At 39.2% G+C, this 19,705-nt stretch overlaps 1 protein-coding gene across 3 annotated transcripts in view; it reads left to right on the top strand.

Annotated features, from left to right (window-relative positions):
• The first annotated feature begins 2,993 nt into the window (after positions 1-2,993).
• banp (BTG3 associated nuclear protein) overlaps positions 2,994-19,705 on the top strand; it is a 34,569-nt gene continuing 17,857 nt past the window's right edge. Inside the window, exons 1-12 of one of the 3 annotated variants that reach the window (XM_013912011.1) lie at positions 2,994-3,184; positions 6,692-6,822; positions 7,397-7,475; positions 7,654-7,763; positions 7,855-8,054; positions 8,147-8,236; positions 8,409-8,581; positions 9,664-9,903; positions 11,872-12,030; positions 14,899-15,020; positions 17,098-17,169; positions 19,164-19,208. In XM_013912011.1, the coding sequence (XP_013767465.1) occupies positions 7,406-7,475; positions 7,654-7,763; positions 7,855-8,054; positions 8,147-8,236; positions 8,409-8,581; positions 9,664-9,903; positions 11,872-12,030; positions 14,899-15,020; positions 17,098-17,169; positions 19,164-19,208 (1,281 nt within the window). In that variant the 5' untranslated portion in view covers positions 2,994-3,184; positions 6,692-6,822; positions 7,397-7,405. The remainder of the gene's footprint in view (positions 3,185-6,691; positions 6,823-7,396; positions 7,476-7,653; positions 7,764-7,854; positions 8,055-8,146; positions 8,237-8,408; positions 8,582-9,663; positions 9,904-11,871; positions 12,031-14,898; positions 15,021-17,097; positions 17,170-19,163; positions 19,209-19,705) is intronic. The other 2 variants (XM_005737627.1, XM_013912012.1) reach the window with 2 other exon arrangements.

The following is a 19,705-nucleotide window of genomic DNA, read 5'->3' as shown; positions in this document are numbered from 1 at the left end:
CAATCTTCTAGCGCTTGCTGGATTAGAGGCATTTTGAAAGGTTAAACCTCAACAGCCGGAGCTCTGAAATACCTACACCCAACAGATATCGCCACCAAGGATTACTCCGAAAACAAGAAAGGCCAAAAAAGAAAAAAGGGAAAAAATGACACAGCTGAGAAGACACTCGTCTTTTCTAAGAAAGACGGGTGAGTGTCTCCACATTTAATGAAGGCTAAACAATAAACATTCTGGCAGCAACACTCATAATAGTAATCACTGGAGACAACTGCAACACAAAGGAGTACTTGCTCATACACTAAATCTGTTTCCTGTTCTCTTTCTAACCCTGAATGACAATCTGAAATGTTGTCATTCTCTAAATGGACTATGACATGATGAGGAAAATCGAGGAGGCCCGAACAATGAATCAAACAAAGGATTATATTCATAAAATAACCCAGAAATTAAATAACAAACAAACAAACAGTAGACATTTAAAAATAAAATAAGAAAAGGGAAAGGAAATGAGCGAGCCATGTATGCAGTATGAAAGATCTAACATTTTTCATCGTGACCACTGGAAACTGACACCTTTTTCTAGGCACATGAATCTAAACTTACCAGGTTGAATGAGGAAAGTATTTTTTAGACATATCAGAGGAGATTTTCCCCAAGGCAAGCTTTCCCAGATGAATGTGCCTGATCCCATCTGCCGGTGGATCACTGACTTCCTGACGGACAGGAAGCAGCATGTGAGGCTGGGAAAGAATGTCTCGGACTCCCGGACCATCAGCAACGGCTCCCCACAGGGCTGTGTTCTTTCTCCTCTGCTCTTCTCCCTGTACACTAACTGCTGCACCTCCACCCACCAGTCTGTCAAGCTAATCAAGTTTGCAGATGACACCACCATTATTGGACTCATCTCAGACGGGGATGAGTCTGCCTACAGGAGGGAGGTTGAACGTCTGTTGTCCTGGTGCAGCCACAACAACCTGGTGCTGAATGCCCAGAAGACAGTGGAGATTATTGTGGACTTCAGGAAGCACACAGCCCCACTCCCCCCCATCATCCTGACTGACACCCTCATCACCTCTGTGGACTCATTTCGCTTCCTGGGTACCACCATCACCCAGGACCTGAAGTGGGAGTGGGAGGAAGGATGTACTTCCTGAGGCAGCTGAAGAAATTCAACCTGCCAACACGGACAATGATGCAATTCTACACTGCAATCATTGAGTCCATCCTCACCTCCTCCATCACCGTGTGGTACGCTGGAGCCACTATCAGGGACAAACAGAGACTGCAGCGTGTTGTGCGCTCTGCTGAGAAGGTGATTTGCTGCAGACTTCCATCTCTGCAGGACCTGTACACCTCCAGGACACTGGGGCGTGCAGCTCAGATCACAGCTGACCCTTCTCACCCTGGACACAGTCTGTTTGACCTGCTCCCCTCAGGCAGGAGGGTCCAGTCGCACCAGAACCTCTCGCCATAAGAACAGTTTCTTCCCCTCTGCTGTTGGACTCATGAACAATAACCGTATGACTGTTCCCACCACTAACACATGATCCTACACTGTGTTCACTGCATCATTCCATGTTTGGCACTGATCACCACCTGCACTCATGTATATATCGATCTACTTAGCACTTTTAATTCTTATTTTTATGTCTATTTAAGCGTTATATGACAGTATGTTTGCACTAATTACCGCAGCAATTTCCTAATGTTGTAAACCTGCTCAACATTTGGCAATAAAACCCTTTCTGATTCTGATTTTGAGATGTATGGCAGAAAATTCTCCCATGGTAGCACACTGGTGTGCATATAAGAATATGTTATTTTAAAAATATTTTTATTTACAGACATGTATTCCAGCCAGGAACAGCCCTTCTGCATCACCATTCGCACTATGAACTGAACCTTGAGCCTCATCTGCAGATCTGAGTCCTTTTAAACAATGCTATCTAGCTCTACCTATACAGCTCTTAATGATGAAAAGTGCAACCACTGCTATGTGGAGAGTTAATAGACACTTAATATAGTGATTGTAATAACCTAATATCTGCTGCATTTTCTTATTCTTGTATTACCCAGAGGAACAGAAAAATGCCTAAAAACAGTGTGTCAAATCCCTGCCTAGCTGAAAGATGGACTGAGCCTGCCAGTGGCTCCATCTGCTGGTCATTTGCTGCTTTTACTTGTAGCACTCACCACCTCTTCACCACAGTTGTTGAGAGAGTTACATTTTAGTGCAAAGCAATATGCTCTATACTAGATATTGGCATATTCTATGATATTAATATATAAAATAAAATATATTGTTTGTATAAGTTATTCTTCTCTATCCTGCAACATTTTGCACGTATTATTCTTGCTCTATAGTTAACGTGTTTATTTGAATATAATAAACACCTTTATATGTACACTGAAGACCAAACAAGTAAATGTAAAACGCTTGATAAAAATACACTTGCGCTTCAGCTGACCTTGAATTTTGTAATGTTTCAACTGAATTTGCTTTGTTTTTGTTGTTGTATTTTATCATTTTTGCTGATTATCTGTCTCAGAAATAAGCATCAGAGTCATCTACATTGTGAACAATAGTTAGTGGCCTGCTTAATTTCTTGTGCCAAATCATCTACATAAAAGGGCAAACAATGTAGAGGAAAATAAACCCATTTACTCCAATCACTGGGAAACCAAAATAGTAAAATACAGTAATATATACTCTATAAGGTATCTACTGATGCAAACAAAGACTAGGATTAAATCAAGATAACAAACAATCCTGAGGAGTTGGATTACCATGGATGTAAGAAACGTTTTGTGGACGTTTAAAAATTACAGGGTTAAACAAACATGTTATCCCTTTATCCAATCTCAGTGCTTGCCACAGAGGTTGTATTAAGATACTGTGCTTTATTTTCATGGGGTATCATGATGAGTAGTCGAATAAACTGTACAATTTAATGGAACTCGGCTTTTTTCAGATTCAGATAAAACAGCTTGAAAAGAAGCAATCGTGCAGTCTGTGAGTGGCGTCTACAGCGGTGACAAGCGGTCTCCTGCAGACTGAGCTCCCTTGAATGAGCGTTGAGGAAACCTCCGTGTGAAGCACACGAAGGCAAGGTCTCATCTCTCGCGAGGAACGACGCCATTATCGGAAGCTCTACAAACAACACGAGAATTCACCATTCACACGGTAATATAACCCAATCTTACACGGTACATGTGTTGTGTGCGAGAATGAGGAGAGAAGCTGCATCAAAATCACATTTAATTTAGCGATTGCTTCAGCATTAAACGAATTTTGCATTACGCTCCAAAGGCCTTTAGGCCCAACTAGCATGCTAACTACCACGCTAGCTTAAATAGCGTCTCCTTTAAGTTAGCATGCAAGCTTTCAAATCCGATTTTGTAGCGGCAGCTAACATTAGCTGCTAGTTATGATTCTGCTGACGCTAATTAACTAATGAAAAACAAATAAAATATCTGAAGTACAGTAGTTTTGAACCGTATGTCTAGTCGCATTACATAGATACATAACAAATAGATGCTCCAAGTTAGTTTTCCTCCGTTTATTCGCCTGTGTTTAGCATAGTCAGACCCCCGCCCAGTTAACTAACCAATCTAAAGCTCGTTAGTTTGGCTAGTAGACGTGTACCAGCTCCGTGCCATTTCTTTATATTTGTAAGCTAAACTGTAGTAATCTAGGCTAAGCAGCTAAAGTCTAAAGAAAATAGCCTGAAACAGCTGTGTACGACCGCGTTTCCTTATAGCTAGCCACTATCACAGGTAACGGTAGCCTGCTTTAAAAAAAGCGCCAGGAGCTTTTTGCAATTTCAGACCGTTTTACATAGGGCTTAATTTAGTTGAGCTACTCTAAAACAGATTTTCGCTCATTTTGTGTTGGGCATAGCATTCAAATAAACCCTCTTACATAAATGGTGTGTGTCTTCAGTAACAAAGTTTCCTTTGTGTAAGTTTAAGGACAAAACACACATTTATTATTCTTTTTTTAAATGTAAAGTAATGGCGTAAACTATTACTCTTAAGCTGCAATCCATGCTTTTGTTAGTTACGTAGAGACGGGCCCACATAAAAATGTCATACTTTGATTATTGTAATTTTCCCTTATGCATCTATGCTTTTTTGCCATGTTTGGGAAACGAGGAAATGACTCAGGAAGACAAAGCTGCGAGATCATGACTCTGGATATCATTTCTCATACACACAACATGATTGTTAGTTTATTCGTGGCTGTAATGAGGATATAAGCCTTGTATTTACAATAGATGGATCCTTCTCTCACACATTTTAATTGAGGTGCTGTGCATTTCTGGAGTAATACTTTTGTTTTTAATAATTTGTTCCACAACTGCGCTAAAAATGTGTTGGTGTTATCATTTGCATTACAGCTCCAACATTTTGTTTCCAAAATGTAGGCAAATCACTAAAGCAATTGTGCAGTTATGACACAAAGACCAAGGAAACCTTGAAAGTAGGCAAACAAAGCAATGCAACAAATGAAAAGCAGCAGCTAAAATTCGATGAATTATACAGGATTTTTTTTCTTCAATATTTGGCAATACATAAAGGCTCAAAACAGGACAACTTATAACATGTATTCAAGTGAACTGATACACGGATCAGAAGTTGCAAATACTCTACTGCAACTTGCAAAAATAAATTAGTTTGGAGTGTGTAAGTGCTAGATCTTTCTTGGGTTACTGAATTTGACAGTTTTGTGGGAGTTACTTTGTCATATATTTGTTGTGTAAAGGTAGCTTATTAAAAGTGTAACCCTAACTGTATGAGTATGTATGAGTATTAGGACCACATTAAGAAAAAAATATTATCGATCATTTTGAGATTAAAGTCAAAATAGAAAAATTATATGTGGCGATTACACAAAACAAACTGCCACAGTTGCCATAGTCTCTGGGTTAGGGAAACCGTGCTTCAGAATCGGTTTTAGTAACAAGGAAGCATATGATTTCTCATCTCTTGATAAGTATAAAGTGATAAGTCAAAAATATGCTGCAGAAAGATGCATCTGGTCAGATAGACAAAAACACAAATTAAGAAGAGTGGGTTTGTACAAAATTAAATGGCTGGTAATGGACAGATGCAAGGTTGTTGATGGTTCCACTCTTGTCCAATGAAGAGGATGTATGTTGTATCACAGAAAGGCTAATTAATTTGTTTCACTAATTCATCTAAACAAAGGATTTTTGTACAGGTATAGAAAATATGGCAGTTTGTCTTGACACAACAATGATGATCTCCACGTTTCCACTACTTTATTATTAAAACGATCAACAGTATTGCTTTTCTTTTAATGTGCTCCTAATATTCCGTCGTAGTAACTGCCACTTTGAAGTGTTACTCAGGACACAGGCATTTTTGTAGAGATCTATCTTTTGTTATAGAGCCCAGAGTTGTACTTGGTTTAAGAATATGGAGTTCCTGTGTGAGGACAAGAAAAGATAAAACTTAACTAAACATGTCAAACATTTGTACTGAAGGAGAGAACCTTTATTGTTGTACTATTGATAACATAGTGGTTATTATATAAAGCTACACTTAATGGAAGAGGACCTTTGAGATTACATAAGTAAACCTTGGGGTGCACACAACACGAATACTGCTAAGGTATTCGAATACTTTAATAACATTATATTAATTTTTTCAAAAATAATGATTAACTGCACACACACAAACGTACCCAACCAAGTATTTGAGCATAAATTGTAGAACATCAGATACAAGCACAGTATGTGTCATGAAAACTTGAGACTTTATGTAAAAGATAAATGGCACGAATGCCTTTTTCGGAAATCCTGTCATGAATACTTGACTTGAGGATGTTGACCACTGCCAGTAAATTGTAACTGAATGTTTCAAATGATGGATTGATCTGAAAAGCTGAGGCACACTGTATGCTCAAATCATTTTTTTTGGTTTTGCATTTCTTCTCTGCCAGGGGTAGTAGTTCTTTAGCAGCCAACACAAAGTCAGCTTTTGAGACTAAAGGAATATGGTTGTTATTTATGTAGCATTATTACCTAATCATCAGTTCGTAAACCTTTAGAAAGTGGGTTGTTTATTCCATTACTGTTTTAACAGTCTTGAGAAGAACACTGCCTCTTTAGTTAAATTGTTTCTCACACTCTGCTACACATGTTATTTAGTGTATTTAGTGGAAGCAGTGTGCATGCAGCTGCAGCTGCAGGCCTCGGTCATTGTCTTCACCCACTGTTTTGTGGTTACCTACATTTTGGCTACTTTAAGAGTCCAATACACGATACTTCTCTTGCATGCAAAACAGAAGAAAATAGACTTCAAACTGAAGAAGGTGCCCAGGGCTGTTGTTATGCCTAAAATGTGAGTAGAATGTCAAAGGCAGCTTCACTGCTGCTTACAGTGAAGGGAAATACACACACAGTAGGATTCTTCCTGCAGCCACAGGCGTCTGTGCATGATTTTTTTTAATATACCTAATGTTGGTTTATCTCTGCACGGCACTATTACATGGCACAAAAGAGTTTCAATCCAATTCAATTGAGCGTTATTTAAAATGGTACCATATCACAACAACAGTTGCCTCACAGCACTTTATGTCCACTGATCTCACCTGGACCACAACACAAATGCCCTGGTAAAGAAGGCCCAAGAGTAGCTGCACTTTCTCTGTGTCCTGAGGCAGAATAACCTGAACCAGAACCTGCTGCTGCTGGCCTTCTACCACTCTTCAGTGGAGAGCGTGTCCTCCTACTGCCTGGATGTTTGGTACGCAGGGGCCACTACTGAGAAACCTGTTTGACCTGCTGCCCTCTGGTCCGTGCCTCAGTTGAATCAGGTCCCACACCTCTGGATTCACAAACAGCTTCTTCCCCTGGGCTATTCAGACTGTTAACAAAAACTATCCCCCCGCACCTCACCAATCTGAACTGCATTTCAGCGGTCCGAGTAACTCTCATCACTCAGGCCACTCACATAAGGACTCTATACTCAGACCAATTCCTTTAAACTACTTCCAAGCACTCTGTTCTCCAATGTGTGCCTTTCTCTTATATTTGTATATATTCCTCTAATTGTTTTATCTCTCCTTTTTACTATTTATTCCTGTTGTCTTACTATTTATATTTTATTCCTGTGCAGTTGGAATGGAGCACCCATATTTTCGGTGTACATGTACAATGACAATTAAGGACTATTCTCTTCTATTCTATTGTATTCTATTCTATACAGTAATACAAAGAAAACAGAAATTCCCTACAATCATATTGCCCACTGCTAATGTGTAAATAGAAACAGACATAGCAAAAAGATATTTTAATTTATATAAACATATCAGTAAATGAATATTTTAATGTCTTTTTAAGTTGAACATGTTCTTCCTGCATTTCAGCGGTGAACAATGTCTGAACAAGAGCTGAATGAAATTGTGCAAATAACAGTGGAGGACTTTAACCAGGAAAATCGTACTGGTAAGATTCCTTTGCAATTTAAAGGTCATTAGACTCTTTTTATAATATAAGGTTAGGATTAAGCAGACAGTTAGTACTTTTCTCCTGTGTAGAAGCACACCTTCACTCTTGAAGTAAAATCTAACAGGATGGTTTGGTGTGTTGTTTTGAGGGTGTCTTTTCCTTTGATTCATGGCAGACATGATGGACAATCATGAAGATGATGAAGAAAGGTCTCAGAAGAAAAGAAGGAAATTAAGCAACGGCCAGGAGAATAACAATAGCAATCAAGATATCGCTCTTATTAAGGTAGCAGCTCTTTATAAACCATATACTGTTTACTGGTCATACATTTATATGTGGTTGGTAGAGCTTAATTTTGCTTTTGAATTTTTTTCAGAACTTGTTGGTATCATTCACTGGGTCAATCAGCCAGCGGCTGGAGGGAATTGAGTCAAAGCTACAGTCTCTGGATGCTGCATGCAAAAACCTTGCACGCAAACTGGATAGCATGGCACCATGTGCCAGAAGTCCCATTCAGGTTCCTATGGTTGCAGGATCCCCTCAAGGGGCCACTCAGACTTGGAACAAAGTGCGATGGTAAGCTCTAAATGTTGGTGCCATATTGGCCACCAGTCAGTCAGGCAGGTTAAAAGTTCAATGAAAATGAAAACTATTTGTTTTGCTCTCAGTGTTGTCCCACAAACAAATGTTATTGTGAGCAGTGAACCGCCGAAGCCCTCAAGTCCAGAAGACACTCCTCTGGAGAACCTGCTTAGCAAGTGAGTGGCACACTTATTATACTGTATGTTATATCTGTCCAAACACACCACCACACAAGTTATGTCAAGTTACTGCCTTATAACAATTTTTCAGTTGAGCTAATAGTCTGAGTGTACCTATTTTGTTTTTCTGGCCAAACAAGATCTGTCAATGCATTGTGTTTCTTTGCAGCACAGTGACCAGGAGGCGACACAACACCATCCTAGTAAAGGTCCCTGGCCCAGAAGAGAGTCAAGAGGAACAGGAGAGTGGCTCAGAGGCCAGTGATTGTGTTTCCAACGGTGGTCAATCAAGCAATGCACAGAAAGGCCAAAATGTCACTCTCATCACACTCAATGCAGAAGGTATGACCACGCTGGTGAAGAGGCACAGCAAGGCACATATCTTTAGTTTCTTCTTAAAATTAGAAAAGGACAAGTATATTACTTACATAGAGCCATAGGTTGTTTTTAATGCCCATGTTACTCATTTTCAAACTTAGTTCTGCCATGTGTTCAAAATTTCTGTATCACAATTTTTCTACAGTAGAAAGTGACAGTCACATATGGTGAGCACTACCATTACTGATTGTGGCAGGGGGGGAAAAAGCTAGGGGTTTTTCAGCCTTTTTTTTTTTTCTTTCCAAATGACTTCCTCATCTCTTGCCGACTTCACAGCAACAAGCCTCAACAATGTCCCATCTGCAATCCCACTAATAGCAAAAACACTTATGCACTAAAAGTACACAGTGCTCAACATGTTCATCTGCATCAACTCTAAGGAAAAGTCACTTGCAGTAAATTACCCCCTGACATTTTTAGACCTCTCAGTAATTGATTTTGAATGTTTTGTTCAGTTTTTAGTTGTTTAATGTGTCTAACGTGACTCTTTCAGCTAATCTCCATATTAAATAGATGGCAAACTGTGCTGATGTGTTAATTTCCCTGTTTTTCTGCCTCAGATGCTGTTAGGCATTATTCATGCCTTGAGTTGCATTACTGTGTTTTTCTGTCTGAAACCAAGAGAAAATAGTTAACTATGCAAACTTAAACGAAGTCCACATTGTCCCATTGTTGTGCTTGCTGGTTGGATAATTTTTATTGGATCTGAATTTCTTGGTTACCTTCAAAGGCAAACTATTATTCATTCATTTGCAACTTTGGGTTACCATTATAAAAATTTCTGTTAGTCAGCAAGTTAGATGTTACCATATGCCTAATGCATTGGTCATGTGGTTTACTTAATAGCTAGCATACACTGTGACCAAACCACATATTCTGTTTTTTTTATAACAGTTATACTAAGTTTTACACAAATTCACTCACTTCCTTTTTACTGCCACATGGGGGTGCTGTCATATTATATCAATTATCTCAGTGGCTGTTGCTGTAAAATATTTCTCAATCTGTGCAACTCTTTGAAGAGCCGTTCCTCCTCTGTTCTTTAGATGATTATCCAGCCGGCACCTGGTTAGGAGATGAGAACAACCCAGAGATGCGAGTTCGCTGTCCAATATCTGCAGCTGATATGCTTCATATCAGCACAAACTGTCGCACAGCAGAGAAAATGGCGCTGACGCTGCTGGACTACCTATTCCACCGTGAGGTCCAGGCCATGTCAAATCTCTCTGGGCAGGGCAAACATGGAAAGAAGCAGCTGGACCCACTTATGATCTACGGCATCCGCTGTGAGTCTTGATAACATAACCATCTAATACTGGTAATTTTTGGGGGACTATTTGTTTTTGACAGAGCAGTGGTAGGTCTGGTAGTGAACATACTTCCATGACAAGCTGATTGACATGCTATTTGTCATGCAGAGTTTGATGGAAAGGTTGCCAAACCATGTAGAGATACCATAACATTTTATTTGTAGGCTGCAGGTACTGATACATTTTCAGAAAGTATTAGGAGTTTAGGGCTTCATGCTACCATGGGCTTTGGAATATGTTCTTTGGGAGTGTTTGTAAAGTTAGCCCCTGTCAAGTGCACAGAGAGCATCTGGTAACTACTATTTACCTCATGGTTTCTTATATACTAATAATTTCACTCTGTCAGGGTTTGACTTTTTCAGTTTTTGATTTTAAGTAATAAATGAACTCTCTGAGACCTTTCCACGTTTCATCCCGCATTTCGTACAAAGCAGCACTGAGTAAAACACAGAAAATAGACTGCACTCTGTATTCCCAAGACGGGTTACAACAACATCCATTCATCATTGCACACATGCATTAATGTGCAACACATTTCAGAACATACCAGACTCTAAACGACAAGCACATGTCTGGTAGAAAGATCTTAATGGAGTCACTCTCAGTGCAAAAAACTCTTTGATTCTTGATTAAGTGGAGTCAGGGTTACACTGGTAGTGTATTTATTTATATAACTATAGGCCCTTCTTACAGTGTTAAAAGGGTCTCAGTTATCTGTAACCTATGCTCCAGAGTTCTGATGTACCCACTGTATCCCCCATTGGTGCAAGTAGACATGAGCAGAATTAATATTCTTTGTGAACTGCATGTAAGATGGTCAAATAGTCAGAAATCCCCTCCTCCCACACCTTGTCCACTTGGCTAAGGGATGTCTTGGTAACCTTTTGCTGTAAGTGTCTGGACAAGGCAAAACAAAAAAGATCCAACAATCACAACCTAGTCACACCATGACTGGCCAGCTGTGCTGAGGTAAGAAAGAAGTATCCCCACAGCACACACCATCATGCCTTTTTGCTGCCTTGTAGTTTGGCCGATCAGACTCTATTTCCTCTCAACAGCATGGGTGTGTAGTTACATGTAGATTTGTTCAGGCCAAAGAGAGTGTAAAAGGTAAATGTTGCTTCTGGGAAAATGAAAAAGTCAAACCAAACCCAGTGTCTTAAACCTGCATTCTATCTTTGGGCTGCCAGGGGGCGATATATGTGGCTCCTGTTCTACGAAAGTCTTTGGGGAAATGACCCTCTGCCCTGATCTCTGTTAACACTTCTCTGAGAAGTTTATAGACTTGCTCAGTCATTTTGAGCTATATAAAGTGTTATCTAAAATAGGGAGGATTTCCAGGGTGTGTTCATTTGCTAATGAGGAAGAGTGATGTCACTGAAGTATGAGCCATTATTTGTTCTATGTATGGTTCCCATTCAGAGGAGAACAACAAAAAAGAAAGGACAATTTACCTTACCTACAGAGTAACTACCAATTGCAAATCAGGGGCTTTTACACACCTGATGTGTAAAATGTGTATGAATATGGTGTGCCGTTCACATCGAGCACACAGTTTCAGCAGGATGAATCTGCAGTATTACATGTTTTGGATCAAGTGCGATTTTATTTATTTAGGTATTTATTAACCCCCCCCCCCCTTTCTGCACGTGGATCTGAAAAATTCCTAATGTGTTTTTTTTAAGTATAAGCTATATGACTGTAGTCTTCTAAAAATGTTAAGAATTAAGCCTTAAGTAATGAGCAATCTGCTCATGCTCTTGCCACCAGTTGAATGTGTTAATATTTAAGTGTACAGAAAGTCACCAAAGCTAAAAGCAAAATATTTTATTCCCATCAGTACTGAAAGAGACTGAACGAGACAAATGAAGTAAGGAATATTTCACTAATTTTAGGTTGTTGATTTAAACCTTAGGTAACATTGACCTCTTCATGCTCCCACAGGCCACTTATTCCACAAATTTGGCATCACCGAATCAGACTGGTACCGGATCAAGCAGAGCATTGACTCAAAGTGTCGCACTGCTTGGAGACGCAAGCAACGTGGTCAGAGTCTGGCTGTCAAGAGCTTCTCTAAACGAACACCTCGCAACACAGTCACAGGTAAAGTACAGGTTGTTTTTTTGTTTTTTTTTACCAGAGGCTTGTTACATAAGTATAAATGTTTCTAACATCACTGGTACACGTTCATTTGTCTTAATGTGGAGATAAATTTAGCTAGTTTTCTGTAATTATTCTCTGATCAAAGTAGAGGCAAAATTGTAAAAGTAAACTGCAGCAGAAGGAGACATCTGTTGCACACTCTTTGTTTTTATTTATAGGCCAGTTAGAAAACTAGTTTTCTGTTTGTCAGTGTCAGTGGAGCAGAAAGTGAAACCACTGGATTCATCTTTAAAAGAGCTCTGCAGTCACACAATCTCGATTTGTAAATACTGGTGATGGCCACAGTATGTCTGAGCAAAAGTATGAGGTCACGTTTGGTTTGAGGATGGGTCAACAGATGGACTAAACCAGTTGTTCTCTGTAAATATGTATGCATTTTTATTTGGTGAGTAATAAACCCACCCTCTGTGTCTTGTGCCACGCACATTCTCCATGCAGATTCTGGATGATGCTTGGCACGTTTTATATGGTTGCTATTATTTAGATCACATCAAATAGTTCATTTGGGCACACCTACCTTATTTTCAAAATGTTTGAAATTAATTGCACCTGCTAATATTCAGGATTTTCACCAAGTTCCTGGAATGGCAATATGTAGATGCTAGACATTTTGCAGGTCCTTGGCTACATTTTGTAATGGTGTCCAAACTCCTAATGGGGACATCGTCTCTGTTTTGTTTTTTCTAATCTGTGATTTTCTTGTGTGTCTTTCTCTTGGAAGTGAATCTTCCGTTCTCTTTTCTGTTCAATCCAGCTTTTTAACTAATCACCATTTTACCTACTCTTAGCGTTATTGCATTCAGGCAATGTTGACTTTTTGTAGGACTGCACAAAGTGCATCTCTATATCCATCCATCCAACCAGGGGTAGCAGTCTAAGCAGAGAAGCCCAGTCTCCTTCTCCCCAGCCATCTCCTCCAGTTCATTCAAGGCTTTCCTAGGCCAGCCAAGAGGTGTAATCACCCCATTGTTCCAGCGAGTAGACATACTTATCACATGCCTAAACCACCTCTACTGGAGTTTCGATCTATCCTTTCAGTGTGTAGAGTACTTTACTCTGAGTCTGTCCAAAGTGACTGAACTTCTCAACCTGAGTGGCTAGCTAAGGGGCCAGCCACTCTTTAGGGGAACTTTTATTTTTGTCACTTTTATCTGTGATCTTGTTATTTTGTTCACTACCCAGAACTCGTATAGACTTATAGACTCCTTTGCATCCTTTACACCCTCCAGTATCCTCCAAAGGATAAAGAGTTCTTTGACCAGGAGGAAAACTGGTTTGTTCTTCCTGAATCCAAGGTTTGACTAACGGATGGACTCTCCTTTCTAGTACGCTGGCATAGACTTTCCTAGGGAACGATAGAGCAGTGTTTTCTCCTTTTGACTCACCTCATGGTTTGCCAGAATCAATTCAAGGCCGACTGAAAGACTTGTTCCATGGCCTCATCAAACTCCCCTCTTACTGAAGTTTTTGCTTCAGCTTCTGCCAGAGCCACACTCTCCTTGGCCTGTCGGTACCTGTCGGCAGTGGTTAGAGTCCGAAAGACTAATGAAGCCTCATATAGCCCCTTCAGCTTGACTGCTCCAAATCATGTTCACCGTGTGGTTTGGGGGTTGCCATCACAACAGCCAATGCCATCAACCAGCGAGTGCACTGGTTAAGGGCAATGCAAACGGATGACTATATAGGACCATGAATCCCACTTCAGTGTTTTGCAGGAGCAAATATTAGTAGGAAAATTTGGGAATCCAAAATTGAGAATTGAAAAAAACACTACTATTATAATGGTTTGGGATAGATAGCCTTATTTGCAGCAAAGGGTGAATTAAATCAATTTCCACATATTTTTTTAAAACTGCTTTTTGGCAGGAGTGAAAACAGTCAACAACCACAGAGACACAGAGTACCTTGCTTCATCTTATTTTAGCTATTTATTAGCTAGTTATTTTCAGCTACATGAAAGCCATTTCAAGACCGGAACCCAAAAGCAGTTTCTGCAGATGGTTGTAATCTGCACACAATGCCTGCAGTCCTTCCCTCCCTGTGAGTCAAAACCTCTCACCTCTGGCCAGAGAAATGTAAGACTGCAGGGGAAACCCAAATAACCCATGAGCACAAATTAGGTGTGGGTTGTCAGGCCCTGCCTTTATGAGCCACAAACACCCCAGAATGTACAATGCAAAATATTAGTTGCAAATGCATCCAAATCACAAACACAAATTAGTCATTTTGCATAAATCAGAACTGGAATATTTAATAATCAATTATCATGTAGAGTCCAAAATTTCCCAAGCAAGAGTTCTTCCTCATGTTGCAAATTTCTTTGTTTTCATGCTTAAAAAAGCAATCCGACTACTTTTCTCATTAATGTCACTTCTTGTAAATAGGTCTTTTATTACTTTATATTTAAACACTGAAAATGAGAAAGTGATATTTTATTTTGCGGTCAGGCTCCACTTTGGATGAGGGTACTGATATCTATTTGACATCTCTGTAGATGCTGTTGTGCATTTCTGTGGGATGATGGCCAGGTCTGGTCAGGGTTTCGGACTGCTGTTCTGATAACAAACCCCAGACCCTGAGTTTGGCTGCTACACCATGAATCTGTTTGATGATTCTCTGGAGTCTTTAATGTATATTTAAGTGTCTGATACATTTTAAACACCGTAATATTCTGTGGATGGCCTAGGATGATCCAGAATTTCTTATTAGAATTTGATTATGTATCCTGGAATCCATTGAAAGCTATTTCTCACCTGTTTTTACTGTGTACATGAGTGCATCACTAATCTTATTGCTTTTCTTATCTAGAGGAAGGAATCACAGAAGAAACGGCTCACATTGAGACTGCCACTCAACAGACCTTGCACTATACATTGGCCAATCAGCAGGTCCAGTTCCACCGTATTGGTGAAGATGGACAAGTTCAGGTGGTGAGTGTGAGATTTTTTTTTATTTCCAACTCTCTTTAAATTCATAAGAAAACATTTTTATTGATTGGCAAACACAACAGAAGAAAATCTTTCTGCTCATATCTCTGTTCTTTTCTTTGTCATGTGTGTACTTTATCTAAGAGGCCCTCAGCGCTGAGTTCATAGTGTACTAGAATGGGTCACACCACCCACTACAATTACCCTTACAGCATTCTGGAGGATAGTGCAAATTATGTCAGTGAACCAGTGACTCATGGGATGTACATGAACAGATGCTATGGTCAGAGGTTGCGTTCAGGCCCAGTACAGTGTTATAGGTAGGCGGATAGAGGAAGTGACTGGATCTTTTAGTTCCCTCAGCTCTGAAATCACCCAGAATAGATGATCAGAGTTAGATACCAAGAGTCACAATGTCAATATATTCAGAGTCCTGATGGGTTATTCAAGAAGGAACTAATTTATATTTTCTTTTTCTAGTGTTAAAACTTCATTTGTACAGGTTTGATAAGCCTATGTGGATACAATGTGATGAGTATTTCTGCTGTTTCTGGTTTACATCATACTATACATGATGCATAGTTTTGGCAGTACTCGTGACAGACCACTTCCCTGGGAAGGGAACAGATAGATGATAAAAAATACAGGGTAGACAGGCAGGAGGTGCTTTCAGGGAAAGGTGGGTGAGAAAGATTGTCAGGAGTTCTTCCTACTTGCCTGCCTGAGTAGGATTGTGCAAGTAATGGTCTCAAGGATTCACATTGTTGAGTGAGAGAGGGATTGCAACACCTTCTCAATATGATAACTTAGTCCTGTAGAGAAGACCATCCAACCTTACATCTGAGTATTAAAGACTACAGTTGAGCCTAAAATTTATTAGTACTCCTGATGCAGTGGGAGAAATTAATACTTGCAAAGAGTGATTGAGCATTGCAACCATCATTCCATAGTAACTCAATGTAATTTATCATCATCAAATTATATTTCCCAAAATAGAGCAGCTTAGTTGTTTAGCAAATAATTTGATTAGATTACATTAGATTAGCCTTTATTGTGTCTCCCTTGGGAGAAATTTACCTTGGACAAGCCAGGGAAACACGTCATGTAAGCTAGCAGATGCATACAAACTCTCATTTACAATTCCATCTATTAGCATTCAGTAATTTGATCAATAATGGCAGTAGAGAAAATTTAAAGCTATTTAACTTACAGTTTGGTACCCCGTACCTTTTTTCCATCCCTTTTTTTCACATTTTGAATTTTGGGTCAGAGTTTGATGGAAAGGTTGCCAAACCATGTAGAGATGCTGTAACAGATAATAGATTCAACAATTGTCCTATAAAATAGTAACATAAGGCATTTGTGCACTCCATGGACCCTAAGCCTTCTTAAAAAATGCAAGCGCTAAATCATGCACACACCCACTGTAAGTGAACACAGAAATACTTAAAAGTCGTCGCTTGTTCAACCTTCGTACTACTGATGAAACCCGGGCTGTGATCTCCAGTAGATCTTGATCTTGGATCGAAGGTCAATTCCTTATTTTTCTTTAGCTTTAACATTAGGTTTGAAAGCTTTAGTCACAACTGGGTTTTTTTCCTTTTTTTTTTCTTTCTTTTTCTTTTTTTACATTTTTTGTTATCACTCTACAGCACAGGTGTTGCACTCCTGGCCTCGAGGGCCGGTGTCCTGCAGGTTTTAGATGTGTCCTTGATCCATCACAGCTGATTTAAATGGCTAAATTACCTCCTCAACATGTCTTGAAGTTCTCCAGAGGCCTGGTAATGAACTAATCATGTGATTCAGGTGTGTTGACCCAGGCTGATATCTAAAACCTGCAGGACACCGGTCCTCGAGGCCTGGAGTCCGACACCCCTGTTCTACAGTAATGATGACTGGGAAAACCCAAAGAGGATGAATTAACTTAAAAAGACTTTCTAACCACTGTGTGCAATTTTGTTATTGTGGGTTATGAAGATTATATAAACATACCTTTTAACTTTTTTTTTTTTTTTTTTTAATCATATTCATGAAATTGTTCTAGCTTCAGCTATACCTCATCTTCATCTGTGTGTCTCAGATTCCACAGGGGCAGTTGCACATAGCCCAGGTACCACAAGGAGAGGAGGTGCAGATCACACAGGACAGTGAGGTTAGTGTGCAAGTGCGCCCGTGAAAGAGGGGTTGTAAAATAGAAAAGAAAAATAAACAATCACCCTGAGTCACTTCTCTAGATTTATTAAATTCACTTCACTAAACATGTATCTAAAAAGAATATGACTGTTATGTAGAACGATGGTGCCAGTGGTTGTAGTCAGCCGTCTGCTGATACCTACCTTTCTTTATTGTTTATAGTTAAGTCAAATTTAAGCAGAGTTAAGTTTCGGGGGTAGAAAATCAATTCTGTGTATGTTATTGTGGGGGAAGTTCACAATGTTAATTTGTATTGTTTGAATTTAGTTAATGTTTGTGATTTGAATTGTTTAAAGAGCTATCTGAAATTATCCACAATATTTGTTAGAGCTGGAAGAATCTTCTGTTTTGATTAACAACCAAAAACAACCACTTCTATTCATTTTAGCTAGTCAATGGTAGGACTGGTATGATTTCCACTGCATTTGTTTAACTATAAACAAAGGAATACTTGAAAAATGAATTTTTTGCACGACATTACATCTATTCAGTGCCAACTTCTTACGGCAAGAGAACTGCTGATTAGCATAATATACAATGTCTTATAAGAAAGCATAAGTGTGGAATAATTGTCCTGATTACATTGATTTTACAATGGCTGTTTAATTTTGTAATCTCACAAGCAGCTTATTGTAGTCTCTAAACTAGTCTACTTCTACAAAGCAATTTAAACAAGTTTATCAAGAACCTGTATGTTTGTTTTGCTCACACAATTAGCTGGCAGCTAGCTGCTTGTCTGGTGTTGCACTAGACGTTTTAGACATTAGTGAATTTTAGCCAAAGTAAAGTTTTTTCAGTGAACGTCTTATTGTTTATATATGCTATCTGCCAGATTATGCACAAGGTTTTGAATTTTGTTTTCATGTAATGCCCAGGTGGCTTATTTTCCCCACCACACATCCTTGCATGCGCGCACACAGCCTGTCAGTTGAAATCAAACTCTAACTCCAAACCACCCCGACTTTTAAAGAGGAATTTCCGCATCAACATCTTTGCTAATGATTTTAAAGGATGTGGGAGAGAGATTTATTTCAAGGCGCCAGTCTGTGTACACATATATACATGTAATCACATACTGTATATGATTCAGGCCACACATGCTTGACAGCTCGGCATTTTTGCAAAAGCAATTGACACCTTAACCAAGTGTTTTTCTAATTTCCTATTCGGTTCTACTCCTAGAGGACACTTAGAGGAAGAAATGCACAATTGAAGGAGAGAGACTGAGTAAATTGGAGGCAGAAAACACTAAAGCCTTTCCTGCACTTTGTGGCTGAGCCCAGATTTTTTCCCCCTGTCTTTTCTCTTTCGTATTCCATGCTATTGTTTGTTTTTTGGAGTTCAAAGCTTAGCAACAAAATCCCACTTCTCCCAACTGCCACTCACAGAATATGTTTTCATTAGGAACGGGCCCCTTTCATCAAAGGGATTGGTTTTAGTGTTCTTAAAAAGGAAATGAGCTGTTTGAGAGATTACACTGCTCTCTGGCCATATGGCAGCTCAGACAGTATTGCATATATACATGAGATAAAATTAGCTAGAGCAGAAACAGCTGAGACCTGAGGATGGCTAAATGTGTCTTGTATAATATCCTTTTGCAAAATGGTCTTGTTGATATCACTGTGGGTGTTTAGAGATTTTCTAATAGCCACTATATCTCGATCTGAGACAATCATGCACTTATGTCAGAGCAAACAGATTTCTTTTTATGTTAACAGGGAGTCGAACTCTATCCAGAAATGAAAATACATGGATGTTCCATTCACCTCCTCTCAAGTACAAACACTGGCAGGAACTTATCATGCTGACCTTTTCACACTGCATATCTGATTGGCTTAGATAGTTTAATGACTTGTTTAACTTAATGTGATTTCAGCTTCTTAAAGTAGTTAAACCAAAGTCTTTATATTAAAACATAGGGCTGCTGACTGACATGACATTTCTCAATTTCAGGGAAATCTCCAAATCCACCAGGTGCATGTTGGCCAGGATGGACAGGTAAGAACACGTTTAAGCAAGATTTCTGTATGAATATGCAGAATGTGTAAGCAAGGGACACGATTTTTGGTATTGGAAGCTTTCTGGTTTTTGAGGCACTGCAATGCAGTCTTGACATATGTGGGGGGAAAAATGCAGATGGAATAGGAAGTCCTAAGTATATCTAGGATATCTGAAAAGCCAGCAACTGATAATTGATTAAAGTCCTGAAAAATTGACAGTTGCCAGGCAAGGCTAAATCCAGAGGCTTTTGGGTTGGGTTCTCAGACTGACAGCAACTCAAAAGATGTTATAAAACACTAACTGATCTTTGCTGTAGATTTTAAAATATATATATCTCATATGTTCATACTTCGTGGATTATGTTTGCAATTACACTGTCTGATTAGAGGTTAAAGGATGGAGCAGGTCATTATGACTTTGAGGAGATATTTTCTGTTGGCATTCATATATAATGTAAATGTGATCAATGAACCAGGTAAGGTGTCAAATAACAA

This window comes from Pundamilia nyererei, unplaced genomic scaffold (assembly GCF_000239375.1).
Source record: "Pundamilia nyererei isolate P.nyererei 1_Seehausen unplaced genomic scaffold, PunNye1.0 scaffold00078, whole genome shotgun sequence".
In the NCBI taxonomy this organism is placed as follows: Eukaryota; Metazoa; Chordata; class Actinopteri; order Cichliformes; family Cichlidae; genus Pundamilia; species Pundamilia nyererei.
This window is presented reverse-complemented; position numbering and strand designations above follow the sequence as displayed.